The 18,148-nt window shown below is 39.7% G+C and overlaps 1 protein-coding gene and 1 pseudogene across 4 annotated transcripts in view; one reads left to right on the top strand and one right to left on the bottom strand.

Moving 5' to 3' along the window:
- Golm2 (golgi membrane protein 2) overlaps window positions 1-18,148 on the bottom strand; it is a 69,199-nt gene that overhangs the window by 19,983 nt on the left and 31,068 nt on the right. For all 4 annotated transcript variants that reach the window (XR_015683193.1, XM_087653327.1, XM_087653328.1 and 1 more), the window contains 5 exon segments: window positions 16,659-16,749; window positions 13,091-13,232; window positions 12,387-12,467; window positions 7,097-7,195; window positions 5,724-5,894 (listed from right to left, as the gene is read on the bottom strand). Coding sequence is in view for 3 of the 4 variants with exons in the window: in XM_087653327.1 (XP_087509453.1) it covers window positions 5,724-5,894; window positions 7,097-7,195; window positions 12,387-12,467; window positions 13,091-13,232; window positions 16,659-16,749 (584 nt within the window). In the remaining variant the exon portion in view is untranslated.
- Window positions 7,620-8,274, top strand: LOC147995653 (SUMO-conjugating enzyme UBC9 pseudogene; annotated as a pseudogene).

Raw genomic sequence — 18,148 nt, 5'->3', positions numbered from 1 at the left:
GCAGGAGTGTGGGACAGGGAGCACCTTCATGGGGGAGTGGAGGGGAATCTGGGAAGGGGGAATAACATTTGACGTAAATAAATAAAATAACCAATAATAATAAGAAACAGAAGCACTGGGCAAGGAGACACATTCACAGACAATGCTGGGAAGTAGGGATAGGGCCTAGGCCTAGTTAACTGGTCATCCAGTTGTGCCACATGAGTGGGCTCCAGGTTCAGTGAGAGACCTGGTCTAACAATATAAGGGAGAGCAATTACAAAGGACATCACTCTCTGATCTCTACATACATGTGCACACACGTGTATATACATATACCCCAGCAGACACACACACACACACACACACACACACACACACACACACACACACACAGAGAGAGAGAGAGAGAGAGAGAGAGAGAGAGAGAGAGAGAGACTGAAACTGAGACTTTAGACAGTGGGTCTAGCATGCAATACACATAGAAAAAAATATAGTATCCCCAATATATACGAAACTCTTACAACAACAACAACAACAACAACAACAACAACAACAACAACAACAAAATCCAATTTTAAAACTGGGCAAAGAACTTTTTAATCGGACATTTCTCCCACAGTATATACAAATAGAACACCAAAAGGAGCTTAGTCTTTAGAGACACAAATCAAAACCAAAACAACTGAAGCGTAGGATGGCAGTGCAAGGCCTGCGTCTGATCCACAGCACTGAACAACAAAGAGAATGAGGCATGAAATACCTTATCACAGCTAGTAGGTTGGCAGCACCAAGAGAAAGAGCCAGTGTATGGGGAAAAGACTAAGTATTGCTGGCAGGGTGGAGACACTGCAACTTCTTTAAAAAAAAAAAAAAAAAAAAAAAAAAAGACAGGGTCTCAACGTAGTCCAGGCTGGCCTCAAACTCACTATGGAAGCTGAGATTACAAATATGTCTGTTTTTATGTGGTGCTGGCAGTCGGGATTCCTGTATGCTAGGCAAGCATTCTACCAACTGAGTCATCCCTGCCTTGGAACTCTTCCATATCTCAGAAGGAATGTATTAATAAAATTGTGCAGCTGTTATGGAAAATGGCCTGGCAGTTCCTTAAAAAGCTAAACACAGAATTATGTGACTCAGCAATTCCACATCCAGGTACACATCCAAAAGGCTTCAGACAGGCATCAACAGGAAATCTGTGCATGAATCTTCATGGCAGATAAACAAATGCATCCATGAACTGATTATTATCTAGCTTATAAAGGAATAAAACAGTAATACGTTCTACACCACTCTAAGAGCTGAAGCATGCTAAGAAGCTTGGCACTACAGGGCAGCTTGAACCCTGAATCCCCCGGTCTTTACCCCTCAGATGCTGAGTTCAGAGGAGTGTACCACCACATTTGGTTTAAGGCCAGATAGTTTATGATTCTACTTATTGAAATATCTGTAAGAGCAGAATGGTCATTACCAGGGCTCTAAGGAGAGAACAGAGAAATGACAATTTAATGGGTTCAGGGTTCTTCCAGCTGCCCTTACAGAGAACGAGTATTCAATGGCCAGCACCCTCGTGGTGGCTTACAACTGTCTATAACTCTAGTTCCAGGGAACCCAGAGTCTTCCTCTTGTCTTTCTGGGAACCTGCACATGGTTCCCAGATACATACATATTTGGGTTATCCCAAAATACATATAAATTAAAAAATTTAAAGGAAATACATAAACAAAGTCCTCTATCAGGAAAGGCACTAAAGTAGGATAAACATTTTGAAAGTCATTTATTAAAGGCTAATATCTCAATTTTTCTAAAAGATCTGATATAGAAACAATCTATAAACATTTCAGGGTAAATTTTTTTAAAAAATCAATATACAGATTACATACTAGGAAATCTTTAAAATAAAATTCCTCATATAAAACAGCGTAGGCAGCCAGGCTGCTCAGCAGGCTAAAGAGGACATCTCTTGAACCCAGTGAACTGAACTCTTCTTCAGCTCAGCATGGGCAATACAGTGAGATCTTGCCTCAAAAACAGTAAAATACTATTTAAAAAAAAAAAAACAGGCGGGATTGGGGATTTAGTTCAGTGGTAGAGCGCTTGCCTAGCAAGCGCAAGGCCCTGGGTTCGGTCCCCAGCTCCTAAAAAAAAGAAAAGAAAAAGAAAAAGAAAAGAAAACAAAAACAAAAACAAAACAAAACAAAACAAAACAAAACAAAAAAACAGGCTATCAACAGGGCTAGAGACTGAAGCCAGGGTCCTGTACACGATAGGACTGTGTTATCACTGAACTTCACCACCAAACTCCACTAATACACCCTGAAGGAATTCTTATATTCTAAATATAAGAGATAAAGATTAATGTGGACAGATCCCAGGGCAACATTAACCATCTGCAATGACACTGAAAGCTGCTATAAAGACGTATGAGTTGCAAAGCTGTCAAACGTTTGACTCAGTAACTTCTTTCTTTGAACTACACTTGAATTTAAAGTAGGAGGAATAAAGAATCTGGAAAAAAAATCATGACAAGTAAAATGAAAAAATGAAATAAACTAAACGTAAGAGTAAAAAGCACAATGGAATAGTAAATTTGGCTCAAATATGAAGGCCCAAGCTCAAAACCAGACACATGATCCTAGACTATGGGCACTCCTATGTGCAGATGGGAGGCAGAGATGGGAAAGGTCCAAAGAGCTGGAGCCAGCGAGCCTGGTGAGTACTGTGGAACAGCAATGAGCACCTGTCCTCTCGAGGTCAGGGAAGAGCCAGGGTGAAAGTGAGGACACCTGACGTTGTCCTTGGCAACTCGCTGTGGTACTGTGGCACTGGGGCACTGGGGCCCACCTTCACACACATAGATGTACACATACAAAGAATGTATGTACTTTGTGTGCATGTGCATGTGTATTTTAATGACAAATACAAAATTATTGGAGAGATGGCTCAGCATTAAGATCGCCTCTTTTCCAGAGGACCTGGGTTCGATTCCTAGTACCAACATGGTGGTTCACAACTGCCTGTAACTCCTGTCCCATAAATCTGACACCCTCTTCTGGCCTCCACAAGCACCAGGCACATAGGTAGTACAAAGACACACATGAAGACAAGACACCCATACACATAAAATAAAATTAAAAGGTGTGTAAGAGAGCTGGTGCAGTAGTAGCACATGCCTGCAACACCAACACTTGGGAAGCTGAGATGGGGGATGACTACAAGTCCTAGGTCATCCAGGGCTATATAGCAAGACCCTGCTCCCATCACCCTACAAAGGGCATTAACAATGTCAGTGGAAATGAATTTAAAAACAGTACTTTGGGGGTTGGAGAGACTTTCAGTGGTATAGAGCACTTGCTACTGTTGCAGAGAACAAGATTCAGCTCCCAGTACCCAAACAATGGCTCACAACTGCCTCTAACTCCAGTTCTAGGAGGCCCAACACTGTCTCCTAGCCTCCAAGGTTACTGAATATACATGGTACATATACACACATGTAGGCAAAACACATACATTTTTTCTTTAAAAGAAAGTACACGCACTGATTTCAGTTCTTCATTAATGATACATGGAAAATAATTTAAGGCTCAATAGAGGTTCTTCCAAATTAACTTATAGAAAGTAATTTTCCAGTGTAATTTACAGACATTCTTTACCTACAAATCAATCTATGTATACTAAAATGTAAATCGATACTAGCAAAAATTTCTGTAGAATCAATGCTATAAGAGAATCTAGGTGATAAGTTAAGAGCCTTATTATTATTATAAACTTCTTTTTGAACATCTAACATTGTTTGTGTGCATACATGTGCCTGGGTGCATGTGTGATGCTGCATATACATGTGGAGGTCAAAGGAAAGTTTGCAAAAGCCAGTTTTGTGTGTGTGTGTGTGTGTGTGTGTGTGTGTGTGTGTGTGTGTGTGTGTTTGTGTGTGTATTGGTCCTGGGGATCAAACTCAGAACATCACTATCAGCAAGCGCCTTCACTCACTGAGCCATCTAACCAGCCCTATATTAGTATTATCCCCCCCTCTTTCTTTCTTTCTTTTTTAAAGAATTGCATGTATCCCAAACTCAACATGTACAAGAATGACCTTGAACTCATACTCCTGCTTCTACCTCCTAAAGGCTGAGAAGACGGGTGTGCACTATCACTTCTAGTTTATGTGGGGCTAGGAATAAAGTTCAGGGCTTCATGCACCCCCTCCCCCCTTTTTTGTGAGACAATGTTGCACTATGCAGTCCAGGCTGGTCTCCAACTCACTAACCCTGGTTGGCTTCAAATTTGTGATTCTCCTGTCTCAGTCTTCAAAGTGCCAAGGAGTATAGGTGTGAGCCACCAGGACCAATTCATTTAAACCTCTTGTTTAATGTTGTCCCCTGTCCTAGTTGAGAGAAAAGATTTTCAGTCTGTGGTGGTTACTAGCAACTTGGTAAGACTCACTGAAGAAACTAGCCTCTGGTCTGTTGGTGAAAGATGATCCAGATTAGGCTAATTTAAGTTGCAAGATCCACTCTAAATGTGGGTGGGCTGAGACCCCAGACTGCATAAAAGGAGAAAGTGAGCTGAGCACTCCGCATAGGTCTTCCCTGAGGAGGCGCTGCGGGCAGCTGCCCCCCTCACACTCCTGCTAACATACCTTCCCTTACTAGATAGGCTGTACTGTGATCCAAAATCAACACTTCCTTAAAATGTTTTCTTCAGGTGTTTTGTTTCAGCAATGAAACAAGTAACTAGCACACAAGCCAATTCTGCAATGGGACTTAAGGGAAAATTTTTTTCCCAACATATTTAAAAGTTAGCTACATTCTTACAAATAAAACATTATTTAAGTAGCATTTTAATCAAGCTGCACAAATACACTTTAATATATCATGGAAGACAAATAATGTCCAAATTATAATATATTCATATATACATACATATAAGTAACTTAGAAAACAGCATGAATAATGAAACATGTCCAATTCTCAACCTATAAGCAACCTGTGTGCAAATAATACTGTTTCTGGGACAGTTGCTGCCATCACTGGCGCTTTTGAACATTCTGTCTACTTAGGACTGAAGGGGAGAAGGAGCCGAGAACAGAAGATGGACTGGGAATTGACCTAAAAAGGGACAGCACTGACAGCAAATTCTCTCTGCCACCACAGGTTTTCCTTACAGATCCCAAGAATCCACTAACTAGAGTTACACAGATTTAGAGACCTTAACTTACCAAAATCAGTGTCTGAAGTAACTAAGCGACAAACCTCATTCCACAGTGCTATGAGTGTGTTGACACCCACACGAGGCAGAGACAACTGGAAGGGACGGAGGTGGAAGCCCACTGATCCTCCCTCCCATTACTGCAGTCTCTCCAGGTGCCTGCTCTCCCCAATGATCCACTTTTCAAAACTACTTTCTGCCCTCCTAAATCAAAGTTTCCCTCATTAGATTTGCAAACGGTATCTTTCCTATTTCTCCAAAAAAGCTTAAATGCCCAAGAATTAAGCATTTTTTAAGAAATCAACTCACCTGAAATTTATTAACAATGATGACCATGATAAGCTTTTCAGAATTTCTTTAGACTATTTTCTATCCACTTAAAAACAAATTTTATTTTATATTTTAACAGAACTATACTTTCTCTTTACACATCTGTTAGAGCGTAACAATGAAATCACAACTCAGTCTCACATAGAAATATATTTAAACAACTCCTACTGGCATAGTACTGACAGTATTCACCAACTGATTCTTACTTTGCTTCAACTTGTGGAAATCATTGGCTCTGTCCTTGGTGGCCTGCTTTATCGTGTCTGTTTGAATTCTGGGTTCTCGCTCCAGGTTTGGGCCTGGAATTATGTGCTGAAGAGGATTTGAAGGGTTCTGTTTTGAAGTACTAGGATTTTCATTCTGGTTTAGATGTGAACCTACAATATAAAAGAAAATTAAAAGAATGTAATTAGGGCTGGAGAGATGGCTCAGAGGTTAAGAGCACTGGCTGCTCTTCCAGAGACTCTGAGATCAGTTTCTAGCAACCACATGTTAGCTCACAACCATCTATAGTGAGATCTGATGCCCTCTTCCGGCTTGCAGGTGTACACGCAGGCATACATGCAGGCAAAACACTGTATACATAATAAATATATCTTTAAAACAAAACAAAAAGCAAGTTATTGTTATTACTATTATTATTAGACAGGGTTTCTATATGTAGCCCTGGTAATCCTGAAACCCAGTTTATAGGTCATGCTGGCCTTGAACTTAAGAAATCCACCTGCCTCTGCTTCCCAAGTACTAAGATTAAAGGCCTGTGCTGCCACTGCCACCATCATCGTAACCACCACCACCACCACCTGGCTAAGAATGTAACTCCCCACCGTTCTTTGGAGTCAAGTTCCAAATCCAGGGCTCTATTTTGCTAAGCAAGCACCCTACTGAACTAAATCTCCAACCCAAGAATATAATTCTTTAACAGAACAATTTCATATGACCTGATTTAGAAAAGCAAAAAATCATGGCCATCTGACATTGGGAGGTCATAGAGTTGGTTTAGTATTAAAGTTTACTCTATTTTATCAAATACCACATCATCTGTAGCTAAGTATTTTGACCACTGACTACAAGCTTATCCAACTTCTTTTGTCTGTAGGTTTCTACACAGGAGAAATGACACTCGTTCTTCTCCTCCCAAATCCAAACAGCTGCTAGAGATCTCTAAGTTCTGCCAGGGTTTGAGACTTTTAATATCTTTGTCATCCTCCTCTATACAATGATTCATTGCCGTTGTCTTCTAATGCTTTTTATCAGTATGTCTTTTATCTCATCTTGGCTGTAGGCGCTTTCCAAAACTGAGACTAGAAACTATGGCTTTATACAAGCTCAGGAATTGCTCTATTCTTGCGCTGAGTCCCGAGCCTGCTAGACCCATTAAGGCTAATAGTTTCGAAATCATAAAGTTCCTCAGCCAGCAATCTCCACATCTCTCTGTATGTGCATGTATGTTATGCACCAGTCATTTAAAAATATATTAATTTGCAGAACAGATGCTATCTCACCATGTTCTACTTCCTTTATAGTAACAACTGAAAACTGAGTGGTTCTCAAACGGAATGCTAAGTGAGATTTATACCTGCAGCCATGTTTGCTGAGAGAGGCTGTCCAGTTAGAAGATGGGATATGGTTTGATGACTTTCATGTTGAGAAGCTAACACAGGGGGCTTCTTTAAAGCTGTAAGAAAAAACAGATCCATATTATTCCCATTAAAGTACTGTGGTTTCTAAAATACCATGAATCAACTTACAACGAAGTAATCCTAGCTATGTGTATCCCAATTTTGTAATTCTTATCCTTGGCATATTAAAACATTCTCATACGATTATTAAGTCATAGATGCACACTATACTCTCTATTCTGTCTTGCTGGCTGTCATATTCAAATAGTTACTGGCACATAAGAGGCAGGTAAGCAGAGAGTTTATGAATAAACAAGTTAATCTCTTCAAATATAATGACTTACAACCATGAGATCTTTTTCTATAAATAATTACAAGCAAAAATTAGTACTTAGGTACAGATTAGGTAAAACATTAAGAACAGTGTATTCTCAGTTGCTCAACATTTTTTATGACATTTATATTTACTTATTTGTGTAGATGAATGTTTTGGGAGCAGGGAAGCCAGGACACCACAAAGTGGGACATGGGGATTTAACTCAGAACATCAGGTTTGGTGGCAGGTGCTTTTACGGGCGCGGAGGGCGCGGAGGGCGCGGAGGGCGCGGAGTGAAGTCCCAAGACAAAGGAGCGCCGCCTTTTGGTGGTCCGGGCTGAGGTCGCCCAGGGACTTTGTCAAAAATTGGGGGTTGCCCTTTGTCAAAGTCGAGGATTGCCCTCAGCGCAGGAGAGGAAAGCCTGGAGGAAGGACCACCCTTTTGGCTTTGTGTTTGTCCCAACAATGGCACGATGAACCTGATGAACTGGGAGTGCGCTATCCCTGGAAAGAAGGGGACTCCGTGGGAAGGAGGCTTGTTCAAGCTACGGATGCTTTTCAAAGATGACTATTCGTCCTCACCACCAAAATGTAAATTTGAGCCACCACTGTTTCATCCAAACGTGTATCCTTCTGGCACAGTGTGCCTGTCCATCCTGGAGGAAGACAAGGACTGGCGGCCAACTTCTAAATGAACCAAATATTCAAGACCCAGCTCAAGCACAGGGAGGCCTATACAATTTACTGCCAAAACAGAGTGGAATATGAGAAAAGGGTTCCAGCACAAGCGAAGAAGTTTGCCCCCTCATAAGCAGCGGCCCCGGGCTCCTTGACCAGGAAGGGATTGGCTTGGCAAGAACTTGTTTACAACCTTTTGCAGATCTAAGTCGCTCCATACAGTTACTAGTAGCCTGGAAGGGTTGAGCGGGCGCCATTTTCCATTTCCGCCACTGGCATATTCAGTCTTTTGCATTTTTGATTATTGAGTAAAACTTGCTTTTATTTTAATATTGATGTCAGTATTTCAACTGCTGTAAAATGATAAACGTTTGTACTTGGTAAGCCCCTAGGAGCTAGTTTCTTCGTGTCGCGCTCGGATGCAGGCAGCTTCCCAGTGTTCAGAGCTCTGACCTCCAGCTGGCTGTATGACAGAACCACACTGTCCCTCCTTCCTTCCCTAGCCTCCTGGTTCTCAGAAACCTGGGCTGTTGCTTATGAGCCTCAGATCCAAAGGTGGCCAGCATCTCCATTGTGCACCACTTCCTTTGTGTTTAGGGTGTTTTGTCTGTGTTGCTGTTTAGAGTAAATAAACTGTTTATATAAAAAAAATAAAATAACAAAGCAACTATATTGACAATTCTGGAATTTTGGTTTCTTTAAAAAAACTCAGAAATATTTTAAGAATGTCTTTGTTTTAATCCCAGGTGTAGGGACATGGGGCTATTTCAAACTGTCTGCAGCAGAGGACGAGAATTTGCTTCCTGCTCTAGCAGAGGCGTGGTTTTGCCAGCTACAGACAGTTTCTGCGACTGTGTTAAGTATGGAACTCTGGGAACTTTTCAGAGGGTGTATAACTGCTAACGCCCTGGTAGTGGCGTTGGTGGCCATTCAGGAGGGTTGGTTGCAGTTTATTAGTACTCATGCTCAAAGAAGAACTAAAAGGAAAGAAATTAGATTCAGGGACTCTGTCTGTCTCCCTCTCTCTTTCTCCCTCCCTCTTCTCCCTCTTTCTCTCCCTCCTTCCTCTCCTATTTAGTGACAGGGAGTGATACTGGGGTGGGGGAGATAAAGGTTAGGAAAAAGAAGAACCCACAAAGTAGCAAAGACCAGCTACATGTGAGTTTTATTTAGTAGCTCAGGTGAGCTTGAAATTCAGTATTCAGCCCAGGCTGAATACTCGAACATATGGCTTTAACTACTGTCCTCGTGCTTCGATTACAGGCATGAGCAGCCATGTTTAGCTCTGGAGTTTTTACTTTCTATTTCTTAAACATTTATTTTAATTTAGTGTGTGTGTATGTGTGCACGTGCACATGCCTGAGTGTATGTATGTACCCCATGTGCACGCTGGAGCCTGTGGAGTTCAGAAGGGGGTGAGTTCCCTGGACCTGGAGTTGTAGATGGTTGTGAGCTGCCACATGGGTGCTGGGCTCTGAACCTGGGTCCTTTGCAAAAACAGTAAATACTCTTAACTACTGAACCATTTCTACAGCCCCTGCAAACTTTTACTTTTAAGATGGGAAATGTTATTTGTACAATGAGCTTTACCAACAAGAAGGTACTTAAGTTAGAAATTTCTTCTCTCTTAAGAAATGAAGGTCAACAGAAAAAAATTACTTTTTGCGCATCAGCATTCATTCCAATACACCCTGCGCAGAAGGAGAAGAATACGATTGGAAAGCAGACGGCTCACAGGAAAACTCAGAAAAAGGAAACAAGAGGGGAAGAAAAAATCTAGATGCTCCTACCTATAAATACAGACACATTTTATTTCCTAAAGATTGGTGTGGTAATTTGATGGTATATGATCCTATTTCACATTTCTGCTGGATACAGAACCAGCTTTCCCTTGTAGTTAGGAGACAAGGGCCTTTAATTCTGACATTGACGATATAGATGAAACTGAGTAAGTCACTTTGTTTGTTTTTGAGACAGGGTTTCTCTGTAGCTCTGTCCTGGAATGTGCTTTGTAGAATAAGCTGGCCTCAAACTCCAGAGATCTGCCTGCCTCTGCCTCCTTACTGCTGGGATTAAAGGCCTGCCTGGTTTGAATAATCGGGCCTCACATCTTATTTGAGCCATCAAATACATTCCGAGCACATATAATCTCTTTCCCTTCTTCAACAACATAGAAGGCTAATATGAACATGTGGAATCATGATAGAAGCCACTGTTCCGATGTTCAAAGAGAGCCTCCCACCCTACATCAAGCTTTAAGGGGAAACCTTTGTCATTTTAGGATACTGTACTTTGAAGATGTCTAGTAGACATTACTTCATAGTCTATTCTAACTAGCACATATTTTATTTTATTTTATTTATTATTTTATGTATATGTGTACACTGTAGCTATCTTCAGATACTCCAGAAGAGGGCATCAGACCTCATTACGGATGGTTGTGAGCCACCATGTGGTTGCTGGGAATTGAACTCATGGCCTCTGGGAGAGCAATCAGTGCTCTTAACCACTGAGCCATCTCTCCAGCCCCTAACTAGCACATATTACTTGGATCATTTTTACAGTGTACTTAAATGATTTTATGTCATTTATTACATAGTGTCTAAACTTAAGTATACAAGAAGTCTGGCATTTACTCTGAGAAAAACATCACTCAAGCACACAGCTGTTCTCTGCATGACTTTGTCACCATTATACCCTGTTTCCACTGCCATCAGCAATGCCCAACACACGTCTGCATACAAAGCCTTCAATGAACAGTACTTCATTAGAATCAACAGCGTAACTGTGCCTTGCTAATGAATAGAGGCAGCTTAGTTCTGTCTATAAATCTGCTGGTCAGTGCTGTCCTTAGCATAACTCATAAGAGAGAGGGAGAATGCTTCTTGGCCTTTTGACTAAGATCAAGTGCAGAAGACACACACACAGAGAGAGTATCTCCATTACTAAATAATAATCAGTCATGTTATGATTTATATTATAATTCAAGGTGACTTTAAAAATAAAGTATTAGATCAGTGTTTCTCAATCTGTGGGTTGTGACCCCTTTGAGGGTTGAATGACCCTTTCAAATGGGTCACCTAAGACCATCAGAAAACACAGATATCTGTATCATGATTCATAACAATAGCAAAATTAATGTTATAAAGTAGCAAAAATAATTTTATAGTTGGGAAGGTCACCACAACATGAAGAACTGTATTAGAGGGCTGGAGAGATGGCTCAGTGGTTAAGAGCACCGACTGCTCTTCCAGAGGTTCTGAGTTCAAATCCCAGCAACCACATGGTGGCTCACAGCCATCTGTAATGAGATCTGTCTGATGCCCTCTTCTTGTGTGTCTGAAGTCAGCTACAGTGCACTTATTATAAAATAAATAAATCTTAAAAAAAAAAACTGTATTAGAGTCCCAGCACTAGGACAACTGAGAATCACTAGTTTAGATAAACAGGTAAAACAAGGCTGAATTATACAAACAAACCTTTATAAGATTCTCAGAGGAAGTTAGAAGTAATATAAAAACGGAGGAGCAAGGTATGTTCATACTCCACTTTTTCTCTCTCAACTGATTGTATACTTAGCAAAAACTTTATAAAAACTCCATTAAAAAAAAGAAATCCTGGGGGCCTGGAGAGATGGCTCAGCAGTTAAGAGCACTGACTACGACTACTTTTCCAGAAGTCCTGAGTTCAAATCCCAATAACTACATGGTGGCTTAAACCATCTATAATGAGGTCTGATGCCCTCTAGGCATGCAGGTGTACATGCAGATAGGACACTCATATACATTAAACAAATAAAAAGAAATCTTTAAAAAAAGAAATCCTGGCAATTGGCCAGAGAGATGGTCCAATGGGTTATGGCAACTGCCAGCAAGCTTAACCACCTGAACTTGATTCATCTCCCACAAGCTCCTCTGACCTTCACACATATGTCACGCCATGCTTTAATCTCCCGCCTCCCCCCATGTAAAACAAGTTAAATGCAATAAAAGGTTTGTTGTAAATTCTGGTAATTAGTGAGCAGTACCAAACACACATAATCTGTAAGTCTTTTAGATTCTACAAAAAAAAAAAACTAACAGGGATCAGAGTGAGGTGGTGCATGCCTGCAACTTCCCTCACTCAGGAAGCTGAGACAGGAAAAAGGCCAGCCTGGGCTGCGTAGCTGCAGTCCGTCTCAAAACAACAGCAGAGAATGTGGTCACATAAAAACAATGCCATGAACTTTAACTCAACTCTCCAGTTCCACTTACCAGCAGGAAGATCATCTACTTTTGCTAGATCATTCTCTTCTACTCCAGGCATCCCTGCATCACCAACTCGTTTGACTTGTTCTGCCCAAGTAACAAAATAAGGTACAATTATGTTTATGTGTATATAAATCAAAAATGATTTGAAGAAAAGTAAAAATCAGTTTCTAATGTCACAGATTATAAGTGAACACCTTGTTTGAAACAGCTTTATTTCTTCTTCCTTTTAATATTTTAAAAAGCATACCTTCTTCAGTGTGTACGTGCATGCATATGTGCAAAACAGGGCAGTCAAGGGGGTCAGCTCCTTCCTTCCACTGCTGAGGCAGGGTCTCTGTTGTGTGTGCTATGCCTCACAGACCAGGCTGGCTGGCCTGATTGCTTCCAGAAGAATCTGTTCCCATCTCCTACCTCATTGGAGTTCTGGGATTGTAGACATGTGTCACTACACCAACTCTTTAATGCAGATGTGAGGAACGGAACTCTGGCTGTCACAGGTGCACAGCTAGTACCTTGACTGTCTGAGCCCACTCCCTGGCTCTGATTTAGTTTTAACTAAAATACTTTTTTCTCTTTCATCACAGGACTAAACTTTTAAACAATACAGATATTAAATCATCTCAGAACTAATAGCAAACAGGTTTTTAATGTCTGAATACATTTCAAAACAGAATGAACTGGTCAGTCTCATATCAACACAAACTTACCTTTCCCATGTGGAAGATGATTGCTTGAGGGGTCCTCATTTTTATTTGCATCATTTTCAGGGACATTTGGAATATTTTTAGGTGCTACATGATCATTTCTACCCAATTCTTTTCCATCATTTGATTGAATCTTATGGTTCTCCTATTGTGGGATAAAGATTTGGTAACAATAAGTATTTTTCAGTTTTGAATCATTAAGCCACTGATAAAACAATTTGTGTGTGTGTGCATGCGTGTATATAGTGCCAGACATATGGAGATGAGAGGATAACTTGTGGAAATTTTTAAAAAAGATTTATGTATACATACATACACACAATGTCATTATCTTCAAACACACCAGAAGAAGGCATCAGATCCCATTAGAGATGGTTGTGAGTCACCATGGGGTTGCTGGGAATTGAACTCAGGACCTCTGGAAGAGCAGTCAATGCTCTTAACCCCTGAGCCATCTCTCCAGTCCCCAACTTGTGGAAGTTATCCACAAGTTTCTCTCCTACCATGTACAGAGTGGGGATCAAACTCAGGTCATCATGCTTATTGACAAGTACCCTTACCTACTGAACCATCTAAGGGATACAAAAATACATTTAAAAAAGTTAACAAAGATGTTTTCCTTTTAATGTTACCACTTTTGTGCCAATAGATAACTTCTAATAGTCTATCCCCCACCTACCTCTTTCTTCTTTTAAGAAAGGAGGTCATAGTTTCTAGGCTGCCTAGAACTTCCTAGATAAAACAGAGCAGGCTAGCCTCAAATGTATGGTGATTTTCCTTACTCTGCCTCCCAAGTGCTGAGAACATAGGAACAAGACACCATGTAGAGTCTTAAACATATAGCAACCTTCTTAAAATGATGTTTTTGTAATTTAGTGAAGGGACTAAATTTCCTTATTGTTTTTAAGTAAAGTTGTTTTTTTTTTTTTTCTTTCTTTTCTTTTTTTCAGAGCTGGGGACCAAACCCAGGGCCTTGCACCTGCTAGGCAAGCGCTCTACCACTGAGCTAAATCCCCAACCCCGTAAAGTTTTTATTATGAAGAAAAAAAACCTATCTGTCTGTCTGCCTATCTATTTATTTTGGTTTTCAAGACACAGTCTCTCTGGGTAGCCTTGGCTATCCTGGAACTCACTCTGTAAATCAGACTGGCATTGGACTCAGAGATCTGCCTGTCTCTGCCTCTTCGTCCTGAGTGCTGGGATTAAAAGCTCGCACTACCACTGCCCAGCATGAAATAATTTTAGATTTGTAGAAAATTAACTGCTGTGTGCCCAGTTTCTCCTAATGTTAAAACTAATGTTGCGGGGTTGGGGATTTAGCTCAGTGGCAAGGCCCTGGGTTCAGTCCCCAGCTCCGAAAAAAAGAAAAAAGAAAAAAAAATTAATGTTGCCATGATACATTTGTAAAACAAAGGCAACCACAGTATTACTGGACTGGAAATCTGGCTTGGATGAAGGACTGCTTTTCTATCATCTTAAAGGCCTGGCCGAGGTTGGGGATTTAGCTCAGTGGTAGAGTGCTTGCCTAGCAAGCGCAAGGCCCTGGGTTCAGTCCCCAGCTCCGAAAAAAAAGAAAGGAAAAAAAAAAAAAAAGGCCTGGCCGGGCTGGCTCCCCCAGAAGTACACAAGCTAGGCAGGGTGGCATCCATCTAATAATAGCACACAAGTGACAAAAGCAGAAAACCCCAAAGTTTAAGGCCACCCTTGACTACATAGGAAATTTAAGTCCAGTCTGAGCTACACAAGACCCTGTCTCCAAAAAAAAAAAAAAAAAAAAAAAGGAACAAAATATAATTCTTAACTAAACTTTCAGACTTCATGCAGATTTTTTTAAAACCAGTTTTTCCTACTATATCTTTTTTTTCCGTTCCAAGATTTAATTCAGTATATATTATAAGGAGTTTTGGTCTTCAAGTCTCCTTATTCTCCTCTGGTCTGTATAGTCTTTCTGTCCTTGTATCATAAAAACAATACAAAATTTTATTTACGGATACTAGACTGTGAATTTTTAATAATATCTCCATGTCACAATATCCTATTCTTTTCTTTTTTTTTTTTTTTTTTTTTTTTTTTCGGAGCTGGGGACCGAACCCAGGGCCTTGCGCTCGCTAGGCAAGCGCTCTACCGCTGAGCTAAATCCCCAACCCCACAATATCCTATTCTTTTAAGGTTTCACCCACGAGTTGCTTTGGTCAGCTATTTTTGTCAAAAACATCGAAAATAATAAAGGTTTTCAGTAAATTAACGGCACTACAGCAAACCTTCCTCCTTCCTTTCCCACACCACTGAACTACTCTAAACTTCCGGTGTCTCAGTACTACCTCTACTTCCGGTGTTTCAGTACTACCTCTAACTACACTTGGTACCTCACGGCTGACCCCTCTCCAGCCTTTCACTAACCCATTCTCACACTCTTCAAAGCAGAGACCCATAAACTGCAACTGTCTCAATCTGTAGACTGGTAACAGAGAGACACAACACCCTCAATGTCCTGCTGCAAAGCCCAGGAAAATCTAAGAACAAAAACCCCACAGCCTTGACTTCTGGTCCTTAGATGTTACCAAAGAACGAAAGAAATACTTTTTATTACTGAGTCACTCTTTACTTTTAACTACAAGATTTTTTTGTTTTGTTTTGTTTTTCCACGTGGAGAGGTTTAATGAGAGAAGAAGAGTAGAGGAGAGGAAAGGCTGGCCATGAGCACATGGAGGGAAGGGGTGGGGTAGAGAGAAAGGACAGGGAAGAGAGGAAGAGCAGGGAAGAGAAGAGAGCAAACTACAAGATTTTATGCAAATCACATTTAACCAACTGAGATTAAAGAGTATAAAAAATAACTCATGTCCATAATGGTTAGTGATCTTTAAAAAAGTTCCCTCTATTTCTACAATGACCTTTATGATAGCTCAACTCAAAATAATAAACCATTTGCTGACTCACAATGTATCAAGCGGAGTTGGGAATACATGGACATATATTTAGCATACATGAAGCCACAGATCTGATCCAAGAAAGTATGAATCAAAATTAGTTATATAGTATTTTGTCATGTTTTTTCTGTTTTAAGATAGGGCATCAGACTATTAGAGACTAATAAGAAAAAGCTTGACAATTCTGTTCTGTTTTCTCAAAAGAATAAAAAAAAAATGAAGCTGGGTGTAGATGTTATCCACCTGTAACACCAGCACTGAAGTGCCTTGGGTAAGGGGACTGTGAACTCAAGGTCAATTTGAACTATACACTAAGAGAAAGGGATTCAGAAAAGGAGGAAGGAGGGAGAAAGGAAGGCTTTTCAGTAAAAAGCCATCCACCTTAGAATCTAACATTAACAGCAATAACAACCATGACAATTATTTGCCTAGCATGTGCAAAGCCCTAGGTTCAATTCCTAACCATAAGAAAAACCAAGTAAGTTGATATATTTTTACACATATTCATTTTACTCAGCAAATACACATTGTCTTTTAGCTCAAGCAGACTAGAATTCGTAATGTGTTATGACAAAAACATCTACTTATAAATTGCAAGAATTATAATAAAGCATACATTATTTAAATACTTATTTTTAATTTACCTTTTGTTCCTGCAAAAACTGATCTGCTAATTTTTTAATATTTTCTTCATGTTGTGCTCTTAACTCCTTGATCTGCTGGCCACACTGAAAACTAAATTAGAAAGTCATTCTTTAGACTACATTGGACTGAGTGCTCCAAATCTGTCCAGAAGCCACACATACATTTAGAAAGACACAACATCATTCAATAGAGAAACTGTAAAATGCAATCAAAATCATAAATCTCCAATATTTACCAGGGGAAAGGAAATACTGCCAAAATTAAGTGAAAAAAACAGAAAGCAGGCAGATGCAAGCAAGCCCTCCTCAAGTGTTTACAAATTATACCTACAAAGAAACAACTGTCACGGCCAATTTCCATCACAGCAGAGAAGAATGCTGTTTAAAGAAAACTCGTGGTTCTCATCCAATAGATGAGAAATGCTAGAATTAGGAACCAGTATAGATGACAGTTATTCATGTCTTCAGTAGTACTTTAAATACCATAATATAACTTTACACCGTGTAATACAAGGAAAGGAAGAAATAATATAGTGTCAGGAAAAAAAGTCAAAACAGATAAAAATGGAGACTTTCTTCTGGACAAACAGTCAAAGAATACAAACAGACATTCTTCAAAATATAAATAAGTACTTAATGAATACATACACACATGCAAATGTCACATTATCATCACAAATTAAATGCATAGACAAATCTTAATGTTCATATTATAATCACAAATTAAATTTCCTATCTTGATATCATTGTACTTTCTTATTCTTACATCTCGAGACCAAATTAAATTCAAACTATAAACAATGTTGGCAGAGCTATGAAACATCCCCATTATAAATTAACACAATTATTCAGACAGAAAGCAATCTTTCATTCATATTATATAAGCAGCTAACTGATAAAACATTTTCAGTAAATTTATGTTTGTGAATATATACTAGTGAAATATTAAGAGGGAAAATCTCAAAAAATTACATAAAAATAAAACCATCTAAAATTACTTTATCATTATTATGACTATGACATATTTGTATATATGATGTGTACATTTATGTGTCTACTTGTAGACATGTGAGTGTCACAGTGTACCATGGTATACATGTAGATGTTAGAGGATAACTTTCAGGAGTTAGGTTTCTCTTTTCCATGGCAGGATCCAGGCGTCACACTCAGGTAGTCAATCAAGACTTGCACAGAAAGTGCCTTTTACTCACTGAGCCATCTTGCTGGTCCAAGTAATACTAAGAAAAGGAAAATTTCTACAGTGGTTCCACAAGTTTGTAGAACATAGTTTTGACAAATTGATATGCTAGAAAAAACACTGAATACTGGCAGGTTAAAAATATTCATTCAGTAAGTAATTACACATAGATAAAAAACTCAACCCTTTACCATAAACCTGATCAAACCTATATAGCCCTAAAAAGTTCCCCATTTCCCCCCAAGGTAGAAGTGTGAGAGGGACAGATCAAGAGCAGGAGCACATGTTGAGA

The sequence above is a fragment of the Rattus norvegicus genome, chromosome 3, assembly GCF_021556685.1.
Source record: "Rattus norvegicus strain SHRSP/BbbUtx chromosome 3, alternate assembly SHRSP_T2T, whole genome shotgun sequence".
NCBI classification, from domain to species: domain Eukaryota; kingdom Metazoa; phylum Chordata; class Mammalia; order Rodentia; family Muridae; genus Rattus; species Rattus norvegicus.
Note: the sequence above shows the minus strand (reverse complement) of the source record. Positions and strands in the feature narration are given on the sequence as shown.